Consider the following 27,066-nt stretch of genomic DNA (forward strand, 5'->3'; position numbering starts at 1 on the left):
TAAATTTTAAATAGAGTAAAAATTATATTTTATTTTTTTTGTTTTATCAAAATTACCAAATGATGATATGTGATATTGACATTCAAAGTTAAAAGTCTTATAGTGACGGAGAGCAAAAAAAATCGACATTGAATATTTATTCCGTAACTTTTAAACAATAGATATATAAGTGATACAAACTGAAAACATTTAATATGTACCGTTTTTCTCTAAGTTTAAACATATAAAACTTTTTTTTCTCAATGATGACGTTCCATAATTCCTGAGATTAATTTCGTTAAAAAGAAATAAAAAAAACAATTGATTACAAATTTTCAGTAGAGTTAAATATCGTTTTCCAATGTGCTTGTTTCTGTTAAGAGAATTCCATCAGAATTGGCTAGTCATTTTAAAAAAAATAAAATAAAAAATAAAATAAAAAATAAAATAAAAAAACATCCTACCAATGGTAACGTGATTCACAAGTCATTTAGCATTTCCTTGAGCAAGCTAAATGAGCTAGTTCCTCGTTCTCTTTCTTTACCACTGTGCGACTGCTTTTCGGCTATTGTCACCTTCCTTGTCCAGCAAGCAACCCCGTGCTAGCTGATGAAAACCTTACGTGGTTTCTCAAAGAGTCTAGCTTTGTAATCGCCTTTGTAAGGATCTTTTAAGATTCGAAGCAGGTCCTTAACAACAGTATTTGCAGTTGAATTCAAATCCTTTCTTCTTTCAGGGGATCAAAATTGAACTCTTAACTTAGGCGATAAATATAGCTTATGTTCCTTTCTTCCTTCGACTCTATCAATTTGAAACTCAAACTTTCACTGATTTCTTTTTTACTTTTTAATGGTGATTACTCTGTCTCTGTGCATTCTAGATAAACTTTGAAGAAACAAGAAAAACGTAGAGTGTTTGAATCAAGAGAAAATTCTCTTCTCGTTTACTGTTTCATTGAATTGAGAATCTGTACATGATATTGATTAAATACATTGGACTGCCATAGGATCTCTAACTAACTCCTAACAGCCTAACAAACTCGTCCGACGTGTCACGTGACGTCAGCAAAGCCTTGGCAGCTCTTGCTCACTGGTGACGTGTGTGACACGTTATCTTCTACACTATCATCCCCCCTCAAGCTAGACGGCGACTCCGCGACGTTTAGCTTGTCCTTGAAGCGTAGAAATCGGCCAACGGATAGCGTCTTCGTGAGCACGTCAGCTGTTTGGTCGGCCGTGGGAACATAGCGAACTTCGAGCTGGCGATGAAGAACCATGTCACGAACGAAGTGGAGATCGATCTCCACATGTTTCGTCCGAGTGTGGAGACTGGATTGGCTGTCATCGCAGCAGCCCCGAGATTATCACACCAAACAATTGGAGCTTGCGTGAGCGGGACATGAAGTTCAGTGAGTAGTGAGCGAATCCAAGCCAGTTCAGCTGCTACGTGAGCTAGGGCACGGTACTCAGCCTCAGTGCTTGAGTGAGCAACAACACCCTGCTTGTGTGAGCTCCAAGAGACCAGGCAGCCAGCGAGAAAAACACAGTACGCACTTGTTGAACGACGATCGTCAGGGTTGCCTGCCCAATCAGCGTCCACAAAGCTTGTGATGCGAAGTGTTTTGGCTGGTCTGAAGGTGACACCATGAGTGATTGAGCCCTTTAGATATCGGAGGACCCTCTTGCACGCGAGCCAGTGAACAGACGTGGGAGTGTGAAGAAACTGACTCAGTTTGTTCACAATGTGTGCTATATCTGGGCGAGTTAGCGTAAGATACTTAAGGGCTCCAATGGTACTCTTGTAGACATAAGAATCACTCATAGCTTCACCATCTAGTTTGGAGAGGACTTGACCTGGAGCTGCAGGACTGGAGCAGGGCTTCACCCCTGTCATGTTTAGCTTGAGTAGCAAGTCAGCAACATACTTGGACTGGGTGAGATAGAGGCCTGAGCTGTCTCGAAAAGCTTCAATACCGAGGAAGTAATGCAATGATCCCAGCTGTTTCAAGGCAAACTGTTTGTGAAGATCCTCAGCAAGCTTCTTGATAGCCACATTGTTGTTTCCGGTGACAAGAATATCATCCACATATACAAGTAACAATATGTGGACGCCATTATTGGAGAAGACAAACAGCGAGATATCAGCTCGTGACTCAATGAAGCCCCATTGCAGTAAGGCTTGTCTGAGTCGATCAAACCATGCTCGTGGAGCCTGTTTTAGCCCATACAGTGCCTTATGCAGCTTACATACATAGTCAGGTCGAGACGTGTCAGAGAAGCCATCAGGTTGTGCCATGTAGACTTCATCAGTGAAGACCCCATTCAGGAACGCATTATTGACGTATAGCTGCTGAATATCCCAACCTTTGAACACAGCCAGAGTCAGTACTATCCTGATTGTGCATGGCTTGACAACAGGACTATACGTTTCAGAGAAGTCTACACTAGGATTTTGAGCAAAGCCTTTAGCCACTAGCCGGGCTTTATACCTCTGGATAGCACTAGTGGGGAGGTATTTCACCTTGAAGACCCACTTGTTGCCGATGACATTCTGAGCTGGTGATGGTGGAACTAGAGACCAGGTACCATTCTGATACAGGGCATTGAGTTCAGCTATCATGGAATTTTTCCAGTTCAAGTCAGCAAGAGCTTGCTTGACTGACGACGGTTCAGCTGGACTCGGGCACATAGACAGAGGATGACGTGACACAGTAAACACCTTGGGTTTATAGATACCAGACTTGGACCTAGTGTACATATATGATGTTGGTAAAGCCTGAAGAGGAGCAGATTGTGGCTGAGCTCGAGGTGGTGAAGCTACTGTGGAGTCATCAGCAACCACTGACTGGAGGGTGCTTGGGGTAGCTTCACCTGTTGGGACCACTAATTCTGGTGATGATGAGTGTGATTGGGGACCACAGCTGTTGGGTTGGACTGGTAATGTGTTTGAGATAGAGTTAGGGATGGGTTCCACAAGGTCATTTGAGATTGTAGTAGGTTGACTATAGGTTAGTGTTTGGTTGAGTGGGTATAAGGATGGTAGGATGACGGGTATGGTTTCTTCTGTAGGATGTGACTCATCTGGGAAAAGATCTTTGTATGGGAATTCAAACTCATTGAATATGGCATTGATGTAACACCTACCAGAACTATGAAGACATTTGTAACCTTTATGTAATGGACTATAGCCTAGGAAAATGCATTTGGATGACCTAAACTCTAGTTTGTGGTTATTGTAGGGTCTCAGATGAGGATACACACTACAATGAAACACCTTGATAAATTTGTAATCAGGAATCCTACTGAACATTTTTTGAAAAGGGATGTGATTTTCTAGGACAGGTGTGGGTAAAACATTTATGGTAAAAACAGATGTGGTGAAAGAATCCCACCAGAATTCAAGTGGTAGTTGTGCTTGAGCAAGCATTGACAGGCCTAGCTCCACAATGTGACGATGCTTCCTCTCTGCTTACCCATTATGTGTGTGTACATATGGACATGGATGTCTCAGCGCAATTCCTTGTTCAGCAAGAAAGGGTGCAAATGGACGATATTCTCCTCCCCAGTCACACTGCACTGCACAGATTTTCTCCTTGAGTGACTTCTCCACAAATTTCTTGAAGCTTTTGAAGACATTGAGAGCCTCATATTTCACTTTGAGTGGATAGATCCACGTGAATCTTGTGAAGTCATCCAGGAAATGAATGTATTACCTGTACCCGTTAGTAGAGACAATTGGGGCAGGACCCCACAAATCAGTATGTATGAGTTGTAATACTCTAGTGGACTTGGTTTGAGACAGTGGTGAGGGTAAAACATGACTTCTCCCATATTGACATGCTAAGCAAAATTCAGTTGTGTTTCTTTTGGGACATACAACACCACACTTATTCAATATCATGAGTAATGTTTTCTCAGGTACATGACCAAGGCGTCTGTGCCACATAGTCCATTTATCAGTATTATTAGGGGTACAACAACTTGAATCAAGTCTCTGAGAGTTGGTGATAGTTGAGTCTTGATCACACTGCTGAGTAGTCTCTTGCACTGAGGTCGTTGGAGAAGATTGAACTATGAAACTGGTAGGATTGGACTTGACACCTTTGCCTGATGTTGAATTCTTGAGCAGGTACAATCCATTTTCAGTTGTTCCTCTTAGAAGAACCTTCTCTGTCCTCTTGTCCTTAACAAGACAACAATTCGCATGAAACTCAACAAACACATCATTATCAGTTGTTAGTTGTGATATGCTCACCAAACTCTTTTTTATTTCATGTACACGCAATATGTTTTTTCAGTTTCAACTCTTGACTATTTCTCTTGCTTTCAGCATTATTCATCAGATTAGAATGGCCTAAATGAGTAACGTTTAGACAATTACCATTTCCGACCATAAGCTTCTCTTTGTCCTTGTAACTTGTGCTCACTTGCAGGTTCTCCAATTCTGAAGTCACATGGTTGGTGGCACCTGAGTCAGCATACCAGGCAGGGTCATAGACAGTCTATGGTCCAACGAAGAAGGCTGACATTGCAGAGCTTTGTTCCTTTTGTTGATGAGATTGTTGGTGTTGCGGCGGTGTGGCCTGATAGGACTCATCAAGACAATACCAACAAGCTGTAGCAATGTGTCCCTGCTTGTTGCATATCTGGCAGGTAGGTCTCGAGTTGCTTGAGCCTCTAGCTCTATTAGACCTTCCTCGTCCTCCTCTGCCGCAACCACGTCCCCGTCCACGAGTCTCGACGTGATTCACCATTGCTGAGTGAACTTGATTGTCAATGATGTACGCCATGTGTTCGATTCGAGATTCTTGAGCCAAAGCCATGGCAAGAACCTCTTGAACGGAGATTTCTGTGCCATTGAGTTCATGACCTTGTAGCTTATCGTTCACCAGTGCTACTAGGACATCATACTCGGCCGGTAATCCCATCAAGATCGCCAGAACAAGTTCATCCTCTGAGACTTCATAGCCGGCAAGAAAGAGAGAGTCTGCAAGATTCTCCATCTTGGAGAGTCAGAGATTGAGAGTGAACCTTTCTTTGTGGTTTATAGCTGGAGTTTAAGAGGCATAACTCGAGCCTTCGATTTGACGACGAAGCGTTGTTCCAGTGCGATCCAGAGACCTTGAGCAGTTCGAACTCTTGTGACTGATCTGAGGATCGTCGTGGTTAGCGATGACAACATCCAGCTCAAGAGGAGTTGATCTTCGCGTGTCCAGATCTCGAATTCCGGATTCGGAATTGAGATTTTGGCTCCTTGCTCGTCGATCGATTCATTGAATCGCCGCGGCTGAGATCTGGTTCCATAGATGAAACCTTGAAGATTGTGGCCTATAATCGCTGGAAGGACTTGAGACCTCCAGATCGAATAATTTTCGCGATCGAGTTTCACCGTGACTGCATTGTTGAGCGTCGTAGTGAAGTGAGGACTGATCACTGGACTTGAATCGTTGTTGATCTGAGATGACGGAGAAGAAACACCTTCGGTCGCCATTGATGATTCTCTGATACCAAGATAAACTTTGAAGAAACAAGAAAAACGTAGAGTGTTTGAATCGAGAGAGAATTCTCTTCTCGTTTACTGTTTCATTGAATTGAGAATCTGTACATGATATTGATTAAATACATTGGACTGCCATAGGATCTCTAACTAACTCCTAACAGCCTAACAAACTCGTCCGACGTGTCACGTGATGTCAGCAGAGCCTTGGCAGCTCTTGCTCACTAGTGACGTGTGTGACACGTTATCTTCTACACTATCAATTCTCAACTCTAATATATAAGAAGTTTTTATCCTAATCATGCAAAGGAGAAATAGAATTAACAATTAGAAGAGTCAAAATAGGTGGATTTTATCTTATAAATGGGATACATGTTTCTCATGGAAAAACAAGAAGTCGTCATAAGCTTAAATCAGTACACTTTTTATTTCATAATTTTCATGCGCAACCATGAAACCTGCTTATCGTTTGCAATACTTCTTGAACCAGACTCCAATGTTTAGATAACACTCAAAGTCAGATCGTGGCCTGCGAACCAAAGAGAATACATATTATTAACACGATCGGATAAATTTTGAAAATTTTGTGTTCATGTTCAGAATAATACCCATCGATTCCATGAGCATCATTGGGAAACAAAATAACTTTGACCTCTCCTCCTATCTCCTTCAAGGCCCGAGCATACTGCAAGTTCCACAAACTTCGTTAGCATCTTTCTTTATAAAGTAAAAAAAAAAAAAAAAAAAAAAAAAAAAAAAACATCGAGCCAAAAAAAAGGTGCACAAAAGGAATCAATGACGTGAAAATGTCTACTTACTTGAAGGCCATTGGAAACTGGAACACAAAGGTCTTGAGCGCCCACAAGGATAAGGGTGGGTGTTTTCACCTTCATAAATCAAAAGAGAGCAGATATTAAACAAGAAGTTACTACTTCGGAAAGAAAATTGCAATAGTATAAAAATGTCGAACTCCATTCCAAAGTAATAAATTATGGTCCCGGCAAAACATCCGAAAGGACTTTGGAGATTGTGTATCAGTTCTAGTAACTTCTTGTTCCTGTCGTACGAAATTGTAGCACTTCTTGTTTTGTTTCTTTTTTCTTTTTTTCTTATCGAGATCCAATTTTTGCTTGAACACAAAACTAACAAAATCCTTACGTTAGAGACGTGGGAAATAGGAGATTTCTTGAGAAAAGCAATCCAGTCCTCTTCTGAAGGAGCTTCGGTGAAGCGGGTTTTAGCGTGGACTCCGTAAGTCTCGAAATAGCACCATTCAGGGATGACTGTCGTACCGACCATCAATGCCAAGTTGCAAACTGGACTCTTAGCAACTGCCGCGTAAAATCTATCCGGTGCCTGACACAATTCACAAAACGAAACTTGCACATAAATGTATTGCCTCCTTAAGAGAAACACAGGCCTTTTATTGGTAATTGGCAAAGCCGTTGAGAGAGAATCTGAACATAAATGTAGTTCATTCTTTGGAGAAACAGAAAGCGAAAAAGAGTGAAGTAGAGAAACTAGAAAGATACTATTGTTTATTATGAACTTGATGATACACAAATCTGACTACAATTCGAGAAGTAGGTCAATCTACATCGACATAAAATGTGATATAGATGGTAGAAAAAGGTGTTACCTGGCCAATCAAGTGGGTTGAGAGAAAGCCACCATGGGAGCCGCCAACAACAGCGATCTTCTTCGGATCGGCAAGTCCCAAGGAAACCACGTGGTCTAAGGCGGTGAGTACGTCATTAACATCCTGTTCGTAGAAATATATAAATAAACCATGAATTTTAGGACATGAAACCAGATACATAAATTTCATTATTAAGAATGAAATTCGATAATCAGCTCACCTGAGTCCCAACTTTCCCTGGTAGAGACTGTAGTGCTTCCTCACCAAACCCCAATGAGCCTCTGAGAATACGACATTCACAGCCGAGATGTCCATAAACAGAGAGATTAATAAATCACAGAAAGATGGCGATTTGAGATAAGTAAGGTATAAAGACGTGCCTGTAATTGACAATCAACAAGTTGAATCCGATGGAAGAGAAATATGCATGGGACTTGAAATAGCTTGTCGTGAATGTGGAATGAGGCCCGCCGTGAAGTATTACGATCAAAGGGTCACAAGCGTCGCTCTCCTTCGTGTTGGAGGACACGAATATCGCTTCAAAAGGTTTCTTTGCCCCTGAAGTATTTGAAAGAAATACAAACTTGTAATAAAAATAATTCGAAGGTATTGAGAAGCTAGAAGAATCCTATTCATCTGTGGTGTAAAAAAATTAAGAAATAAAAAGTACTCCAGTTAATAGCAACAACAAAAATATTTCTTATTTGCTCTTATGATTCGGAGTGATGATCAGTAGAGAAATAACTAGTTGTACCTTCAGTGATGTGATCAGAAGCATTGTTCACCGGAATTTTAAGAATTTCAAACTGGCAGGTTGACTGCAAAGAATTAACCTGCAAGGGAATCATTCAATAGTATTGTTAGCATATATAATCTATAAATATAAAGAAAAGAATGTAAAAACATTGACCTTCTCAGAGACTTTGAATATGGGGCTCGATACATCTGACCAACTCCAACTGGATTCATCAACAAAACTTCCATACTTAACTTGAGGAACATCCACTGGACTGCTTGAGACTTCCAAAATCCAATAACAAAAACAAAAACGTTAGAATTCTTGTTGAAACATTGAATTGGCTTTTTTTTTTAGTTTGGCAAAACTGTGTTCAAATGTTCTAAAAGGATGATAGAACATCACGCCTATGAGTACTGCTTGGCAAAGATCGTGACAGATCCGATTCTGTGGTTATATTGTGCAAGTTTGTTTGATTGTCTGATTCCCATCCGATTTTCTCTCTACCGAATCAGAACTTGGCGATCTTATCTGGAAACCCTAGCAACGCGTCTAAAGCTAGGTTTCGACTCTTATAAAAGCATAAGTTTACCCTAGGAGTCTTTTTGACACACTCGTGAGTCTTTGAGCGTAAACACTTTGTTTTTTGTGTGATTTTTATTCTGTCTTGCTCTTTATTGCCGTTGTTCGTGTAATTGATAGAATTGGGTTGTGTAATCGTGGTATTGTAGATCACAGACAATTATAAACGTTGATCAACCACTTGGTGAGTGTGTTAAGTGAAAGTGAGGGGAGCTCAGATTCAGGGGAGCCCGAGTCAAATTTCACAGGGTAGAATTGAAATTAGACAATCTGAAAGGTGATCATATTCAGGATTGTCTACATTGCATTTATTCTATTGCATAGTAAAGTTCTTTTCCACCAGGATTAAAACTCTCCAAAAATAGGCACGATTGGCGCCAAACTCAATTATCAATTCCTTGTCTCTTTATTTACATTTTTAGTTGCATTGTAAATCTGTTAATTGATTGGTGTTACGTTGTTACCCGACACAACATTGTCACCGTCCAATGCAAGAATAATCCATGAAAAATCCGAATCACTCGGGCTGATACGCGATACTTCTCCACTGTGGTCAAATATAAATAAAATTATAAAAAAATAAAAAATAAAAAAACTACACATATAAGGCATAGGTTACAAAAGCAAGGCAAAGATTTTTAAGTAATTAGTTCTATTATTACTTTGTTTTTATAGTTACCTCAACACATTCACCGAAAGTATTACTTGACGGCTTCCCCAAATGGATGATAAAATCATGGTGTAGCCATCAGAGAGCCATGGATTGTTATGAATACCATAACAATAAAGCCCCGGGAACTGACCATCATTGGCGGACATTACAACGGGAATCTTCAACGAGTATAAAAGCATAATTAGTTATTTGGGAAAATTAATAAAAAGGAAAGCGCGCTTGATCAAATATTAGCAAGTCTAGTTCATTGATATAGGAGAAGAAAGCTCACCACATCGACCATATTTAAAGAAGAAGACAATTTTCCATCGGTTGGCCACTGGATTCTGTGAAGTGAGTTTGTCGCGGAATGTGCCCCGGAATCCACACAAGTCTGCGAAGACAAGAACACGAGGAACTTCCCGTCTGGGCTGGTAAATAACAGACATTTATGAATGTTGAATTTCATCTTAAAATCATACTTCCACTCACGCGTAGCGTGATCAGGGCCGAGTAACAATCCCCCCCACGCTTCGCGTGGGCCGAACCAAATTCAAGTTGTGTGAATGGACAATGCCTGATACTAAGTTGAATTCCATCGTAAAATCAATTGGTGTCAAGTGGAAAGGTTCAACTGATATATAAACAAATGTTCATTTACACACACAACCAATGTGGGACTATCCCACTTCAATACTCTCATTCGCGCGTAGCGTGAGCTGGCCGAGTAACAATTAAAGATTTAGAGATTGCGAAAAAAAAAAATAAATAAATAAACCGATAAACGTAATGAGGAGAAATACAATATTGTATGTATATAACTCTTATACAACCAAATAAAGGAAAACTAACACAACCCTACATAAATAGAATAATAACAAATACGCATTTTTTATAATGTATTAATTTTAAAAGCTAATTATTAAATTGGATGACAGAAAACACTTGGTTAACAAACAAAAGAGCGATTCTAAATTGTTATGACAAGAGAAACAAGACTTGTGGCTGTGAAAACAAAATCACGAAAGGAATTCAGATTTCAAGAGATACCCACCTGAACCGTGGAGAATAGGAACTACTGATGCTTTGGGTTAGACTTATCGCAGGCGAATTATTAACAGCTGATTTACCCCTGGAACACAAGAAAATAAGCTAAAACAACAAGTGCATTTCAAACACATATAAAAACGATGTCATGCGATGATGCGAAGCAAAAAAGGAACTCACTCAGATTCACCATTGTCGGTGTCTAGTTCGTAAGACGGCGCTTTAACCGCGTACAACCCGCAAGGCCTGTTATAGAAGTTTTTTATTCCGAGCTTTCTCGTACTAAACGAAGCCCCGGCGAAGACCAAATTCTGATCTAGACCTTTTCTTGAAGGTCCCCAAACAACTTGACCGACACTCAAACACTTGTCGATCCCTTTCACTGCTTTTACTTCTCCACTGTTCACACATACAAAAATAAGTTTGTTGTTGCTAAAAAAAAAAAAATACTACATTTTAGGTTCAACAAATTATAATCAAACGACATGAAACCTGTCAACATCAATGACGAAAAGCGAGGGCTTTCTTCTCCGGGAATATGTGTCGCCCCATTCCTCTTCCCAGTCTCCTTGTGCTTTCCAGCTGCTTAAATCCTCGTCCGTCGAACCGCTTTTTAAATAGCCTGAATCACAAAATGTGGGCTTTGTGGGAGATGGTTCCTCTGCAGCATAAGCAATGTGGGTTTCACCAGAATTCCAAGAGATCCCCGCAAACCTATACCGTAAATCATACTTAGCCGTCGTTAACTTGGAACCCAAGAGTGAAGTCAAAATACTTCATTGTGCAGTATTTTTGGAAGTCAAGGAATATTTGAGGGGTAAGAAAATAGATTCCTTATTATATATCTCACTCTGGTAATTTGGATGTGTTAAGAAGAATTCAAGTAGAAAAACTATGGAAATGTGAAAATTAAGGAAGAGAAAGAAAGCACGTGTGTCTCAAGTAAGGAAAAATAAAAATCCGAACCTATACGAGTTCCTTAAATTTTAGGGAAAGGGAACCTATGTTCTAGTTATAGAACTCCCTCAAATTTTCCTTTCATGTTTTTTTCTCCTACCAAACATAGTGAAAACATGGAATGAATTACCATCCATCAATATACACTGATCCATGAACAGATCGTGGGACATTGAATTCTTTCTCCACTTGCGCCGGGCCCCAAATCTCGATCTTGCACGGCGAATCATTTGCGGGGTTCCGAATCACAAGAAGCTTTGTTCCCGACGGCGATGGCAGAGTCGTAGACACGCCTGTCATCTCAACTGGAAACGGGGTCCACTCAAAGTTCACAGAAACCGTACTCTCTTTAGAGATTCGAGCCGAGAGCATAAACTTCCTCCTCTTGTTCGCCAACATATCGGCCCGACTGACTAAAAACATTGCCTGAGAACCTTTTCCTGCACCCAAAAAAGTTGAGTTGGGTATAAATTAGCAATGATGTCAACAACGATATTACGGATTTCATGGTGTTAAGGGACTTAATAGGATTTATACCGGGATTGGACTTGAAAGTCCAAGCCTTGTCGATGTTTGAGATGCTAGTGAAATCCTGAAGTATCTTAGACTGAGAGCTGTACTCTTCCTCTGTCGATGAATCCAGTCCGATCGGAAGATTTTCTATTGGATCGACTTTAGAAGCTTCCATGGCTAACGGCTTTGCCAATCTAGCTCCGCTAATCGCAAGTAAAAAATTCGACTCACTCAGTAAACAAGTTGTTGACTGTAATGGCTTGTGAACTAAGAAATGATTCTGAATATACAGCAAGCTGTTGAGTATATGACTGGCAAAAATGGTTGAGCGAGAGAAAGATTAGACAAGTGATAATACTTTCATGCTAAATATATTAAGAGGTTAAGAACACTAGAGAAAATTTAAATGAACAACATTTCTTCAGTTATAGCAATTAATATGAGGAATTTGTTGAACATTTAAAACCAGCAATATATAGAACGACTAACCAAAAGTTTTGAACAGTTAAAGATGAGCAGAGATAAAACTACTATGAGAGAGAGAGAGAGAGAGAGAGAGAGAGAGAGAGTGTGTGTGAGTGGTGACTGGTGAGTTAACTATTGGGCTACCCATTCCATTAATGGAATACAATATGGAATAAACTATATAGTATATTAAATACACACACACGTCGCATTCAACCACTTTTCCATAATGGAACCAAATTTATTTACGAAAATAGATAAATTAATGTCAGGGACTTGACCGATATTATTGGTCTCTTCTCTGGACACATTACTGGTCTCTAGATAAAATGCATTATATATCCGACAGTTTTTTTTTTTTTTTTAATGAACAAAATTTCATTAGATAGAAGCTTACACAATTACTTGACTTTGAAAGTCTGTATACAAATCAAGTTAATACTATACAAACCGGGCTCATCCATAAAATCATATGAAAGTGTTCATGGAGTTCAAATGTTGGTCAGATTTTGATAGTAGAATACCAATACTGCACACAAAATATCGAACACAAGTTGGCTCTTTGACAAAACTTTTTACAGATGATGAGCGAATCTGATCAGCCAAGACTAGGAGATATCATGGACCTCAAACCTAGTTCATGGAGATGAGCTTGTACTTGTACACCCAAGGAGCGACTTCTTGGAAGCAAGTCCTTCTACGGGGCTTTGGCGATGCGAGCAGCGAGGGGCTCAACTTCGGAGTAAACGTTTACGAAAAATTATTATTTGTACTGCTCATAAAAAATAAAAAATAAAAATAAAAATAAAAACTAAAATATGCCAAGCGTTTCAAAAATATATATATATATATATATATATATATATATATATATTGGAAATATATATATATATATATATATATATATATATATATATATATTGGAACAGTGTGGGCAAATGGAATTTCCTTTCCACCATTATTCGCGGGACTGAAACTGAAAATTCTGGTTCCGGTATTTAGGCAACTGAAACAGAAAATTCCTTTTTGTTCCGTCCCTTTTGCCCACGTTTACGTCGGACAGTGTTCGGTGGAGAAACATGTGCTCTTCGGGTTGTGGCGGTCCTCTTCTGGTTTTTCATCAGCCTCTTTGCAAAAAAAAAAAAAAAAAAAAAAGAAGCCGGAGTACTCTCGTTTGACGTTGATTTCCATTTGTTTGCTTTGGTGGTTTGTTTTCATCTATGGTGGCCGTCTTGCAAAGTTACTGAAACCTAATAGCTTTGGCGGTTCTTCTAATAGCTTATTGAGCTTATGGACCACAAAAAATAGCTTTCACAAACCTCAAAATCAATTTAGAGAAATCAAACGAGGTGGATTTCATTTTATTAATCAGGTAAATGTTTCCCAAGGAAAACAAGAAGTCATCATCGACTTAAATCACTGCACTTTTTGTTTCATATTTTCATGTGCAATCATGAAACCTGCTTTATTGGCTATTATGCTTCTTGAACCAGACTCCGATGTTGAGAAAACTCTCGAAGTCAGATTGCGGCCTGCCAAATAAAAGAGAATATAATGTATATTATTAAGACGATCGAAATCGGATTAAATTAGTAATATATATATATTTATAAACCTTTCGATTCCATGAACATCATTGGGAAACAAAATAATTTTGACATCTCTGCCTTTCTCCTTCAAGGCCCGAGCGTACTGCGAATTCAATGAACATCATTAAGCATTTTTCTCTCTCAGTGAAAAAATCCGAATCGAAAAAGAATTAAAAAGTGCACGAAAAGGAGTCAATGTAGTGAAAATGTCTACTTACTTGAAGCCCATTGGAAACCGGAACACGAAGATCTTGAGCACCCACAAGGAATAGGATGGGTGTTTTCACCTTCATAGATCAAAAGAGAATGAATGTTAAAAAATTTAAAAAAAAAAAATTAAGGGTAAAAGAAAAAAATTTCGGTGCCTAAGCTAGAACCGTCCCGGCCTGGGAGATAAAATTGCAATGGTAAAACTAGTCGAATAAATTAAGCTCCTAAGTAAAAATATTTCCCGCCGAAATACTCTGAAAGGACTTGAGAGATAGATTGTATATTGGTTCTGTAACTCCTTGTCGTCGCATTAAATTGTAGCGCTTCCGTGTCAATTTTGTTTTATCTCCTTATTATGATCTACTCTGTCTTGAACACGAAACTAGAAAAATCCTTGCCTTAGAAATGTGGTAAATGGGAGATTTCTTGAGAAAAGCAATCAAGTCCTCTGCTGAAGGAGCTTCAGTGAAGCAGGTTTTACCGCGGACTCCGTAAGTCTCGAAATAGCACCAATCAGGAATGTCCGTCGTGCCGACCATCAACGCCAAGTTGCAAACTGGATTCCTCGCAGCTGCCGCATAAAATCTATCCGGTGCCTGACACAATTCACAAAAACAAAATGAGACTTATACGTTGAATATATCGCCTTGTTAGGATGAAAAATAGAAAAATGGTTTAATTATAGAAACTGAGATACAAGGCTACATTTAACAACAGAAAGTAGATATTATTATTTATGGTCCATTAGATATATAGCTATATTTACACTTTTAGATTTCTATTTATCCAATCTTAAGTAAATATTTGGTAAATAACCAATGTTTAATAAGGCGGAGGCGGGAATTTAGGCGAAATCCATTTCTAGGCGGAGGCGGTAAGCCTTTAGGCGGTACGAGGCGTAAGCCTCAAAAATAATATAGAAAATATATAATATATATAAAATTCGTAGTAATTTTCAAGTTTTCATAAGTTTTAAAACAATAACTAAAAAAAGAGTTTTAGACTCATTGCTGTGACTTGTGACACAGAGATTACATTATAAACGAGAGCAGCGTGAGAGAGGGATGAGAGCAGTTTGAGAGTCGGTAGAAGTTTGAGGGACGAGCGCAGTTTATCAACGTGAGAGAGAGAGTTTTGCGTGAGACGGTTGACATACCGATTGTTTTAATTACTTATAGTTAATTGTCATTAAAAAAACCTAAAAAGACCCGAATTAAAAGCCCGGCTGATTATTTTGGCCCAGTTTTTTTTTTAAAAAACTCCCATTTCAAAGGCGGTAAAAGGCGATTCTCAGGCGTTTTGACCGCCAGAGGCGCTCGCCTTTTTCGACCGAGGCGCATAACGCCAGAAACACTCCCAGGCGTAAGCCTTGAAGCGGTATGCTGACTAAAAGGCGAAAGGCGCGCCTATTTACATTTTGAATTTGAAAATTTGTGGTTATTTACATGCTGCCACGTAATCATTATGGCTATTTTCTAAATATTTATTAAAGATTGGCTAAATAGCAATCTAAAAGTGTAAATATGACTAATTTGCTAATTATTGTTATTATGAACTTGATGATACACTGAATCGGCCTTCGATTCGAGAAATAGGCCAATCCACCACCACCAATACAACTCTAAAGAAGAATAATAATAATAATAATAATAATAATAATTATAATAATAAAATAATAATAATAATAAAAGAAATTGCCTCGACTACCACAATTTAATAAGTTTTTTTCAATTTCCCACCAAAAGTTTAATTTGACCAAAATTACTACTAAGTCACTCGTACAAATACAATTTTACCCTTAATAATTGATGTCAACCATTTATGTCAATTGTTGACATAGATATCGATTGTTGACATTTATGTCAACAAACAGAGAACCCAAAACTCACAGATATCAACAATAGATGTTAATTGTTGACATCATGTTGAGGGTAAAATTGTACTTGTACAAGTGATTTACTTATATTTTTGGGCAAATTAAACTTTGGGTGGGAAATTGAAAAAAACTTATCGAATAGTAGTAGTTGAGGCAATCTATTAGATAATAATAATAATAAGAGAAATTGCCTCGGCTACAACCATTAGATAAGTTTTTTCCAATTTCCCATCACAATTTTGATTTGGCCAAAAATACTATGAAGTCACTTGTACATATACAATTTTACCCTCAATATGATGTCAACAATTGACATCTATTGTTGACATCTGTGAGTTTTTTGGTTCTCTGTTTGTTGACATAGATGTCAACAATCGATATCTATTGTCAACAATTGACATAAATTGTTGACGTCAATTGTTGATGGTAAAATTGTATTTGTACAAGTGACTTAGTGGTATTTTTTGCCAAACTAAGCTTTTGGTGGGAAATTGAAAAAATATATCAAATGGTGGTAGCTGATGCAATTTCTCTAATAATAATAATAATAATAAGTATCGCTAATATCTCTCTGCTTAATAAGAAGATATACAAATCACCTAAAATCATCCTAAACCCGGTCTAACGAATTCATACATAATTTAAGACGGAATACATTAAAATAAAATGTGATATAGATAGTAGAGAAAAGATGTAACCTGGCCAATCAAGTGGGTTGTAAGAAAACCACCATGGGAACCGCCAACAACAGCGATCTTCTTCGAATCGGCAAGTCCCATGGAAACCACGTGGTCTAAGGCAGTGAGTACGTCATTAACGTCCTGCTCGTAAATTATAATAAAAAGAAAAATCAATCAAGGCTTTTAGGACAAGAAACTACATAAACTATGGTTGAGAGATAAATACATTTCAATATTAAGAATGAAATTCGATAATCAGCACACCTGAGTCCCAACTTTCCCTGGTAGAGACTGCAGTGCTTCCTCACCAAACCCCAATGAGCCCCTGAGAATATGACATTCGCAGACGAGATATCCAGAAACAGAGAGATTAATAAATCACAGAGCAATAGGATTTGAGATACTGAAGAAGTTTTAAGGACGTACCTATAATTGACAATTAACAAGTTGAATCCTATGGAAGAGAGAAATCCGAGGGACTTTGAATAGCATGTCAATGACGTGGTATGAGGCCCACCATGAAGTACTACGATCAGTGGATTACAAGCATCGTTCTTACTAGTGTTGGAGGACATGAATATCGCTTCAAAAGGTTTCTTTGCCCCTGAAATATTTAGAAAAAAAAACAAAATAAACTGTCATTGGAATTCGAAGGTCTTGTGAAGATATAAGAACTCAATTTGTCCATTGTAATGACTTAGAAAATTTGTTTGACTCATTTGCTCTGATGACTTGAAGCGATGATCGGAAGAGATATAACTAGTAATACCTTCAGTGATGTGATCAGAAGCATCGTTCACTGGGATTTTAAGAATTTCAAACTGACTGGTTGACAGCAGAGATTTGACCTGCAAGGGGATGATTCAATTGTTTAATAATTGTTAGCACATAATCTAAAATTATAAAGAAAAGAATGTCAAACATTGACCTTCTCGGAGACTTTGAATACGGGGCTCGATACTTCTGACCAACTCCAACTCGATTTAGCAACAAGTCTTCCATACTTGACTTGAGGAACATTTACTGGACTGCTTGAGACTTCAAAAATCCAAAAATTAAAATAAAATTAAAATAGATAGAATATATCATATATCGAAATAAATATATGTAGAACTTTAAGTTACCTGAAACAACATTGTCGCCGTCCAATGCAAGAATACTCCACGAAAAATCCGAATCACTTGGGCTGATACGTGATACCTCTCCACTGTGATTAGATTTAAATAAAATTATAAAAAATAAAAAATAAAAAACTACACATATAAGCCATGTTAAAAGCAAGGCAAATATTTTGAAGTAATTAGTTATATTACTTTGTTTTATAGTTACCTCAACACATTGACCGAAAGTATCACTTGACGGCTTCCCCAGATGGACGATAAAATCATGGTGTAGCCATCAGAGAGCCATGGATTGCTACGAATATCATAACAATAAAGCCCCGGGAACTGACCATCTTCAGCGGACATTACAACGGGAATCTTCAACGAGTATAAAAGCATCATTAGTTAATGGGGAAAATTAATTAAAAGGAAAGAGTTTGAAAATATATAATTCCTTCTAAAACAACGAAAATAATCTGGAATTTCTTTTTAATTAGCTCAATACGATTGTAAAGTACAAATCATATCATGAAATAGAGATCAACCAAATATTAGCAAGTCTAGTGCATTGATATAGGAAAAGAAAAGCTCACCACATCGGCGATTTTCAGAGAAGACAATTTTCCATCGGTTGGCCACTCGATTCTGTGAAGTGAGTTTGTTGCGGAATGTGCCCCAGAATCCACAGAAGTCTTTGCAGACAAGAACACGAGGAACTTCCCGTCTGGGCTGGTAAAAAAAATAGATAACGTGAATATGAATTTTCGAACTAGCCTCCAAATTTTGATACGTACTAATTTATTTAGCTAATATTTGAGTCAATGACAGAAAACACTCAAGTAACCAACAAAAGATCATGTTAGGATGGGGAGTAACACTCTCAACTACTAGATCAAATTATGATTAAAACTGGAATTAGTATATTCAATTTGGTCACTCCAAATCTTATACGGCCTTCTAAGATAAACGAGGCTTATAGATGTGAAAAGACAAAAACAATTAAGTTCTTCCAAACACTGGAGAATTGTCTCTTTGAAACAGGCGCGGGTTTGATAAAAAGAAAATTAGAGACTTAGGGTAGTACATAATTAATTAATACAAATTTTGAGTCATGTTTTTTAGTATGAGATACAAACCTGAACCGTGGAAAATAGGAACTACTGATGCTTTGGGTGAGATTGATCACAGGCGAGATTACAGCTGAACCATCTCTGGAAGAACATTACACTCAGTGAGGTTCAAACTTCAAAGACGGATATGAATGATGTCATAAGAAGCAAAACATAGCTCATAATCCATGGACATTGCAAAAACGAAACTCACTTAGGATCACCATTGTTGGTCTCTGGTTCATAAGATGGCGCTTTAACTGCGTACAACGCGCAAGGCCTGTTATAGCAGTATTTTATTCCGAGCTTTCTCGTATCAAACGACCACCCGACAAAAACCAAATGCTGGTCTAGACCTTTGCTTGAAGGTCCCCAAACAACTTGACCAACGCTCAAACACTTGTCAATTCCTTTCACTGCTTTTACTTCTCCACTGCCCACAAATACAAAATAAGTTTTCTTGTAAAAATTAAAAAGTACATTTTAGCTACAACAAATTATAATGAAGCAATGAAAAACCTGTTGGCGTCGATCACGAAAAGCGCAGGCTGTCTTTTCCCGGCATATGTCTCGCCCCATTCCTCTTCATAGTCTCCCTGTGCTTTCCAGCTACCCAAATCCTTGTCTGTCGAGCCAGTTTTCTTATAGCCCGAATCGCAAAATGCGGGCTTTGTGGGAGTCGGTTCCTCCGCAACATAAGCAATGAGTGTTTCATCGGAGTTCCAAGAAATCCCCTCAAACCTATACCGGAAAAGAAACTCGTAAACCGTACTTAGCCTACGCTTGGAATTCAAATTTGACTTGGGAAAATAAAAAAATTTAAGGGATCTGAAAGGTTGAGTGAAGCTAAAATATATCATTCTATATTATGTTCGGATTTTTACGAAAATCTGAGAATAAAAAAGCAGATTCCTTTATATTTTATCATTCTAGTTTGGTTGTGTTAAAATCATTTTAACGAGAGAAAAAAAAAAACTACGGAAACTTTAAGGAAGACAAACGAAGCACGCGTGTCTCACACAACGAAAATGAAATCTCGCACACATAAGAATTTTCTATGATTTTTATTTATAGCCGTGGTATCCAAGTTAGACCCAGCTAAAATCCATGAGGCCCTGGCACTATCTATCAGGAGACTGACAAGGTCCCGATGATCCCTCTTACCACTAGACCAACCACTTGGGGTTAATTCCCCGAAATTTTAATTTTCCTTTCTTTTTTCAGTAAGAATAAGTTCATGTTCTAGTTATACAATTCTCCCTCAAATCTTCCTTCAGATCTTTTTTCCTTAATCCAAACAAATCCAAGTAAAATTCTACGATTTTCATATACCAAACATATAGCCTAGTAATGCTAAAGAATGAAACATGAAAACAACAACACATAAACGAATTACCATCCATCTATGTACACCGATCCGTGAACAGATTGCGGGACATGGAATTCCTTCTCTAGTTGCGCCGGCCCCCAGATTTCAATCTTGCAAGGTGAGTCACTTTCGGGGTTCCGAATCACAAGAAGCTTCGTTCCGGACGGCGACGGCACAGTCGCCGAAACACCCGTCATCTCAACGGGAAATGGGGCCCACTCAAAGTTCACAGAATCCGTACTCTCTTTCGAGATTTGAGCCGAAAGCATAAACTTCCTCCTCTTGTTTGCCAGAAGATTCGCTTGACTTACTAAGAACATTGCATGCGAACCTTTTCCTGCACCAAAAAATCGAGTGGGGGACTATAAAACTACACTTTCATAGATAGTAATTCGCGAGAAGATGTCGATTCCAGAATCGTACCGAGGTCTGACTTGAAAGTCCAAGCCTTATCGATGTTGGAGATGCTAGTGAAATCCTGAAGCAACTTTGACTGAGAGCTGTACTCTTCCTCTGTCGTGGAATCCAATCCGATGGGAAAAATTTTCGCTGAATCGGCTTTGGGAGCTTCCATGGCTATTGGCTTCGGCAATCTAGCTCTGCAACTGGCAAGGAAACGGTTCTGAGTAAAGCCAGAATTCTCATTGAACAACAAATTCTTTGGACACGTGATCAAACTTATCGTACGATTGAACCTTTAAGAACACCAGAGAAAATTCAAGAAGTCCGCGATCGAAACTACAGGACCTGAATTATAATCTGGAAGTTGATTAAGCCATTGACTCTATTCGTTCAACTGTGTTTCATTTCATTTAATTTAAAAATCAAATTAGGAAAAGGAAAAAAAAACAAAAAAACTTCAATTATAGCAAACAATCTGAGGGTTTAGTCAACCATTCAAAACTAACTATATATAGAGCGACTGAACCAAAATGTTGAAAGCGAGAGAGAGAGAGAGAGAGAGTTACGTTGAGAGAGGTTGAGAGAAGAGGGTGAGTCTGAGACGGGGAGTGAGAGGGGATAGTGGTGATGATTGAGAGAAAATGGGAAGAGGGAATCGCGAGCTGACACGCCAAGCCGAATTGGATGAGTAAACTATTGGGCTACCCATACCACTCATCCAATTTAATACACTAAACTGTTGAGATAAACTATTTATATTACAAAGTACAAACCAGTGTTCTAAAAACCGCTGAAATTCGGCAAAATTCGACGGCAACGCCGCCACCGGGATAAAAATGATCGACGAATATTATGTTTGTCATTTTTTTATAATGTCATTCGAATACCGACGAAACGACACGTCATTCGAACAAAAAACGACCGCCACTTTTCGTTCGTTTTAATGAACAAAACACATTAAATCTCGTGGACTTTTGGTGAAAGTCTAGTGAAGCAATAGGCGTCTGGCGAGTTTCACCGTTCGAAGGTCAGCGAAGGTGACCACGTAGATGCCAGCGAAAATCGGTGTCTTTCCATTCGTTTCGACACGGCGGAGTGCAAAATCATCACAAAATTGGTGACAATGGGCGACATCCCTCCCGATTTTGGGTTCGTCTTATAAACCTAAACCCATGATTTTATTTTTTGATTTTGCTGAGTAATTTGATTTTTTTCATATAATATTGATGTTTGTATTGTAAAAATCTATGTTATATATTTTTTTAGAATTTTTATTGACTTCCGGCGAATCACCACTTTTTCCGGCGAATCACCACCTTTTACGGCGACTCAAAAAACATATTCTTAACCAAGAAATTCTTTTTTTTTTAAGTAAGTTTATGTTTGAATGATTGTTTGAGTAGTACTTGTTGGTTTATAAGGTAGAAAACTTGAAATTGAAATTGCTTGGAATTGAAATTATTATAAATGAAATTGTTGGAATTGAAATTGATTGAAATTTTGAAATGAATATGTAGGTATATGAAATATGAGCGACGAAGGAGTTCGTAAGTATTGTACACATGTTGCAACAAATCCGAACTATTTCACATGCAATAAGTCAACTAAAAAAATGTGAAGATGCTCAACTCAGACTCCCGTCTAAAGAAAAGTGACAACTATGATAAGTGCTTATTTTATGTTTACGCACAATCGATGTCGCTCTTTTATAGAGTGATGTCTATATTACTGTTTTCACGTTTTGGTGAGAATGGTTTTGGATGCGACTAGTTTCAAATCTAGCCAAATGATCGTTAACATGGATGTGACATTTGGATACGACTAGGCGCATCCATGAGCAACAGATGTAGACTTTTGGATGCGACTTTTGGAATGGAGTAAGTTAATGTCACCATCAAAGACAGTGACGACCACAATACTCCAGATGATGAACAATGTCCAACTTTTGAATCAACTAATCTCATCCAGGTTGTTCAAGAAGTTGGTCAAGGAGAGAGTTCTGCAACTCTTCAAGATAAATTTCCTGGCTCATCTGATGATAAATCTCTTTAGGACTTGAATGAGAAGCAACTCTCTCAAGGAGCTCCCAGCACTCCCATCTTGTAACCATCCTTAAGAATTCAGAAGAATCATATTTCTTTCATCATTGGTGATCTTTATGAACAACGAAGAAACAGATAGGCCTGCTCTCAATTAACGAGACATGATTAATTATTACTGCTTTATCTTTATCATTGAGCTCAAAAACATTCAAGAAGCTATTGTTGATGAATATTGGGTAGTGGCCATGCAAGAAGAACTTGGTAAGTTTGAACGAAACAATGCCCGAGATCTTGTTTCGTGTGCTGCTGATGTCAATGTCATTGGCACCAAATGGATTTTCAAGAATAAATCCGATGAAAAAGGCAACATCACCAAGAATAAGGCAAGACTTGTTGCTCAAGGCTATTCTCTGATAGAAGGTGTGTATTTTGAAGAAACCTTTGCTCTTGTTGCTCGCCTGGAAGCAACCTACCTTTTACTTGCTATGGCTTGTAATATGAATTTCAAGCTTCATTAAATGGATGTCAAGAGTGCATTTCTGAATGGCTACCTCACTGAAGAAGTCTCTTTGGATCAACCCGAGGGCTTCGAAGACCCACATCATTTTGATCATGTTTACAAGCTGAAAACGGCCTTATATGGATTGAAGCTGGCGCCTAGTGTTGGTGATTTTAGCACCTCAAATAACCATTTAAATGCGAAAAGAATTAATTACGTATCATAAGCTAATTAAAACATGGTTATTAATAAGATCTAGATTACTTAATTAATTGATATTAAGAGCTTTTGACAAGCAACCAGTATTTTAATGACAAGTTCATAGGAAACTTACAGTTTTTGGCTCAACTACTGAACTCTTCAAGCTTTCTCCTAATCCGTCTTCCTTCCTTGAATTCCTCAACGATCAGACCTGCGAGCTTTTCTTCACAGACTCGATGTGATGACACCAAAGTCTTTTGAGACGTAATCTCCGAGGCGAATAAGAAATATGAGTGGGCAACAATCTTTCATCTCACGGTGATCTCAAATAACGTTTTTAGATCACACCGTATTTATGGGAATGGAATCACAAAATTCCTAAGGGAGAGGGAGAGAGAGGAGAAGTCGGCCAAGAGGAGAGGAGTTCTCCTTTTGGTCGAATTCTATAGCTGATCAATTAGGTTAATTTTTGCCTCTCATGAATCCCCAATTTATAGTAGTGAAAATGATATATTCTAGAATATTCTAGAATATATTATTTCCTTTTATTTTGTTCACACTCTGTGTTCACATTATGGATTTAATCTAAGCCTTTGGATCACATCTCATGAATCCTACTTTTTCTCTCATCCGTCAGATCAGTATCTAGGATTTTATTTTATATGAAAGTATAAAATATTTTATTTGTTGAAAGAATATAGGAAAATATTTTCTGTAAATATTCTCCTAAAAATAAGGAGAGAATATAGGACAACCTTATTTCTATGTGTGTGTATATATATATATATTACTCTAGAGAAATTTCATTAATTGGACTTAATAAAACATTAAATATCAACTATAGACCCTAATGTTTTAAAATATCCGTAAATGGACTTTTGTACAGAAATGGACAAAAATGCCACTGTGACTTATATTTTAACTTCCCTTTCACTCTGTCTCTCTTTATCTCACTCGCTCAACTCATCTCTCTCATCTAAAAAAATACGTACGATAAACAAGCTTCAACCTCCGGCGGCGGTGATGCTCTGAAATCCCGAGCTCTCAAAACGTCGAAAAAGATGAGTTTTTCAACTAATTTCTTGTTAAATCTCACCGAAAATAGTCAGAATAGGTATTAGGACTTACTATTTATCTGATTTGTGGTTATTTGAGCTGTTTTGGATCGGATTTATATATTTAGGGTTTAAAATTGGGGCTGAAATACGATGAGAATCATGCATCGTACGATGTCGTACGATGTTGTAAAATGTCGTGCGATGAAAATCATACATCTGTATGATGTCATACGATGTCGTACGATGTTGTACGATGGGCTAAAGTTTTTCCAATAAAATATTTCGTACGATGCCATACGATATCGTACGATGCTGTACGATGTCGTACGATGCTGTACGATATCGTACGATGCTATACGATAGTTTTAAAAAAAATTCAATTTTTTTGTTTATACGATGTTATACGAGTCTATACGATGTCATACGATGAATTATGATTCTGACCTAATTTTTTTGCTTTGTTAGGACAATTTGAACTACATATACAACGTCTAATTCCCGGGGCGTAACACCTATGGTGGGACGGGGATCTTGAAGCTGGTACGGAGGAGATTCGATGAGCTCGGGATAAAAGATCGAATCCTCGAAACTCCGTTCGAGCAATTTTTTTCGGAGAGCGAGCTCGGTTTCTCACCAGTGCTTGTACATACTCTCCTTCAAAAGAAGATCGAGGCGATGGCACATGGGGAGATACATTTTGATATCAGAGGCAAACGAATAAGATTCGGATGCCTCGAGTACGCACTCGTCTCGGGGATGAGCTATGAAGTCGGTCCGACCAAAGCCGAACAAGACGAGCGAAAGAGCGACCGACTGATCACGGACCACTTGAACGGCGTCGTCGGATGCAAGTGGAGCACGTTAATCAACGCGTTCAACATATGTTAGAGCCATGACGATGCGTTCAAGCTCGGGCTGCTCGTATTTGTCTATGAGTATCTTTTGGGGTAGCCGGCCAACAAAGTCATCGAGGAAAGGTGGCAGAAATTTCTATACATCATTGAAGACCTCCCATTCTTCTTCAAGATGCCTTGGGGAAATTTGGGTTGGTCGGAGACGTATTCCAGCCTCTCGGTGAACCTAAGGCATTATCACGAGACGTTGCAGAAGAAGTTGAAAGACAAGCCGGATGTGGCTCATAAAGAGGCCAATTACACATTGATGGGTAATCTTCATACCCTTCATTACTGGGTGTACGAGGCTATCCCAGAGATCGGGATGAGGTTCGGGTCAAACTAGGGAATTTGTGTGCCTAGGATGCACTCGTGGTCGAGTAATGTCGTCATCATGGGCAAAGACATCAAGGCCGTCCTAAATAAGAAAACGGTAACTTTTATCAAATGTATGTTACATTACTTTGGAATATTAATAAATGTTTTTTGTTTTGTAGGTGGGTGTTCTTCAAATGCTGAGACCAAGGGCAGTAGAGAAATAATTTTTCACTCTCCTCGACACGCAGACGAGCAAATGTCTGTATCCCATATACGTCGAGGGAGAAGACGCGACAGAGCCACGAGATACCGAGGAACAAATAGATCGAGTCGCGACTGTCGCAGACGAAGCCGATGTCATCGTCGAAGACTCCGACGACGAACACGTGTCAGACACTCCACGTGTTCATCTTGGTAGTTCGACCACTCCCGCAATGGGATCGAGACCCACACCGACCACCCCCACAGTGGGATCGAGGCCCACACCGACCCCGCACGCCGACGTTCCCGAGCCCTTTGTCCTAACACGGGAAATGTGGGAAGAAATGCGAGCCTCCCAAGAACAACTGCTGCAATCACAAGGAATGGTCTTACACACTCTTAACACGAACGGGTGTAGAATAGCGCGCATTAGGCAAGACCAGGTTAGATTTAATTCAAGTTCATCTAATTTTAATTTAATATTTAAGAGTTAATTTTAAATTTAATTTAATATTTAAGAGTTAAGTTTTTACTTAATTTAACGTTTTAGAGTTAAGTTAAAATTAGACTTTAGGGTAGGGGTGTACAAAAATTGACCGAAAATTGGTTAAACCGATAACCGGACCGATCCGTAACCGAAATTCGGTGCCACGTCATCAAACCGAAAATTCGGTTCGGTTAACCGAAACCGAATTTAAGAATCGGTTCGGTTATCGGTTTTGAAAATCCAAAAATTCGGTTATCGGTTATTTAACCGATTTTTTTTTTATCCAGTTTTGAAACCGGATAACCAGTTTTAAACCGGATAACCGATTTTAATCGGTTAACCGATTTGAACCGGATAACCGATTTGGATAATTATAACATCTTTAAAACTGGTTAACCAGTTTTGAAATCGGTTAACCGATTTTTTCGGTTAACCGGTTTCGAAACTGGTTAACCAGTTTTAAAACGGTTATAAAATCGGTTATTGGTTTTACAAAACCGGTTAACCGAATTTTCGGTTAACCGATTTTCGGTTTTTGACCAATTCGGTTCGGTCATTGGTCCAAAATTTTCAAAACCGAAAATTCGGTTTCGGTTTTCAAATTGGTCCAAAACCGAACCGAACCGAACCGATTTCACCCCTACTTTAGGGTTAAGTTAAAAATTCATTTTAGAGTTTAGGGTTAAGTTTATATTTCATTCATAGTTTTGTGACAAGTTTAAATTTTGTCACATATTTTGTTACTTTGACTTGCAGGTTGCGATGTGGACGAGGCTTAACATCTTATTTGAGGAACAAGTGGGCTTGCCTGGGGGTGAGATTCCCACGACCCAAGCTGATGGTCGTCGTAAACGTCGGACCCCTCTTCCTTCTCCTCCTTCGCCTCCTCCTCTTCCTCCTCCTCCTCCGACGGCGGGTCAAAAGCCGGCGTCTTCATCGCACGAGCCGTCTTCTTCGCATCAC

The 27,066-nt window shown here is 38.6% G+C and overlaps 2 protein-coding genes across 4 annotated transcripts; both read right to left on the bottom strand.

The window, feature by feature from the left end:
* Window positions 1–5,687: 5,687 nt before the first annotated feature.
* On the bottom strand, window positions 5,688–11,776 carry LOC149393272 (acylamino-acid-releasing enzyme-like). Its single transcript, XM_089617961.1, has 17 exons — window positions 11,626–11,776; window positions 11,219–11,528; window positions 10,624–10,845; window positions 10,312–10,530; window positions 10,139–10,216; window positions 9,377–9,515; window positions 9,112–9,263; window positions 8,897–8,979; window positions 8,025–8,134; window positions 7,869–7,947; window positions 7,495–7,672; window positions 7,335–7,395; window positions 7,115–7,237; window positions 6,634–6,831; window positions 6,294–6,362; window positions 6,084–6,160; window positions 5,688–6,004 (listed from the first exon to the last, which is right to left on the bottom strand). The coding sequence occupies exons 1-17, from the start codon at window positions 11,774–11,776 to the stop codon at window positions 5,938–5,940; spliced, it is 2,316 nt and encodes a 771-aa protein (XP_089474087.1). The 3' UTR covers window positions 5,688–5,937.
* A 1,293-nt stretch (window positions 11,777–13,069) lies between these two features.
* On the bottom strand, window positions 13,070–21,128 carry LOC149393273 (acylamino-acid-releasing enzyme-like). Of its 3 annotated transcripts, none has more exons than XM_089616858.1 (18): window positions 20,971–21,128; window positions 20,426–20,601; window positions 20,030–20,339; window positions 19,153–19,374; window positions 18,848–19,066; window positions 18,661–18,735; window positions 18,118–18,253; window positions 17,751–17,902; window positions 17,546–17,628; window positions 17,350–17,459; window positions 17,191–17,269; window positions 16,848–17,025; window positions 16,686–16,746; window positions 16,440–16,562; window positions 14,264–14,461; window positions 13,874–13,942; window positions 13,682–13,758; window positions 13,070–13,598 (listed from the first exon to the last, which is right to left on the bottom strand). In XM_089616858.1, exons 1-18 carry the CDS (start codon window positions 21,120–21,122, stop codon window positions 13,532–13,534), a joined length of 2,487 nt encoding a protein of 828 aa, XP_089472984.1. In that variant the 5' UTR covers window positions 21,123–21,128; the 3' UTR covers window positions 13,070–13,531. The 3 variants fall into 3 exon arrangements, with proteins under 3 accessions (XP_089472984.1, XP_089472983.1, XP_089472986.1); XM_089616857.1 differs by having other exon boundaries at window positions 20,426–20,607; XM_089616860.1 differs by lacking the exon at window positions 20,971–21,128 and adding an exon at window positions 20,698–20,790.
* Between the last annotated feature and the right edge of the window lie 5,938 nt (window positions 21,129–27,066).

This window comes from Urtica dioica, chromosome 6, assembly GCF_054948205.1.
Source record: "Urtica dioica subsp. dioica isolate 48M chromosome 6, U.dioica_male_clone48M_v1_H2, whole genome shotgun sequence".
NCBI lineage: Eukaryota > Viridiplantae > Streptophyta > Magnoliopsida > Rosales > Urticaceae > Urtica > Urtica dioica.

Coding starts and splice junctions, on each gene's coding strand:
- LOC149393273 (XM_089616857.1), bottom strand. CDS start 21,122: ATGAGTGGTATGGGTAGCCCAATAGTTTACTCATCCAATTCGGCTTGG. Junction 18,736..18,847: donor ACCAACAATGGTGATCCTAA/GTGAGTTTCGTT, acceptor ATGTTCTTCCAG/AGATGGTTCAGCTGTAATCT. Junction 13,599..13,681: donor GATGTTCATGGAATCGAAAG/GTTTATAAATAT, acceptor TTTATTTGGCAG/GCCGCAATCTGACTTCGAGA.
- LOC149393272 (XM_089617961.1), bottom strand. CDS start 11,776: ATGGAAGCTTCTAAAGTCGATCCAATAGAAAATCTTCCGATCGGACTG. Junction 9,516..10,138: donor TCCTATTCTCCACGGTTCAG/GTGGGTATCTCT, acceptor GTTATTTACCAG/CCCAGACGGGAAGTTCCTCG. Junction 8,980..9,111: donor CTTTCGGTGAATGTGTTGAG/GTAACTATAAAA, acceptor ATTTGACCACAG/TGGAGAAGTATCGCGTATCA.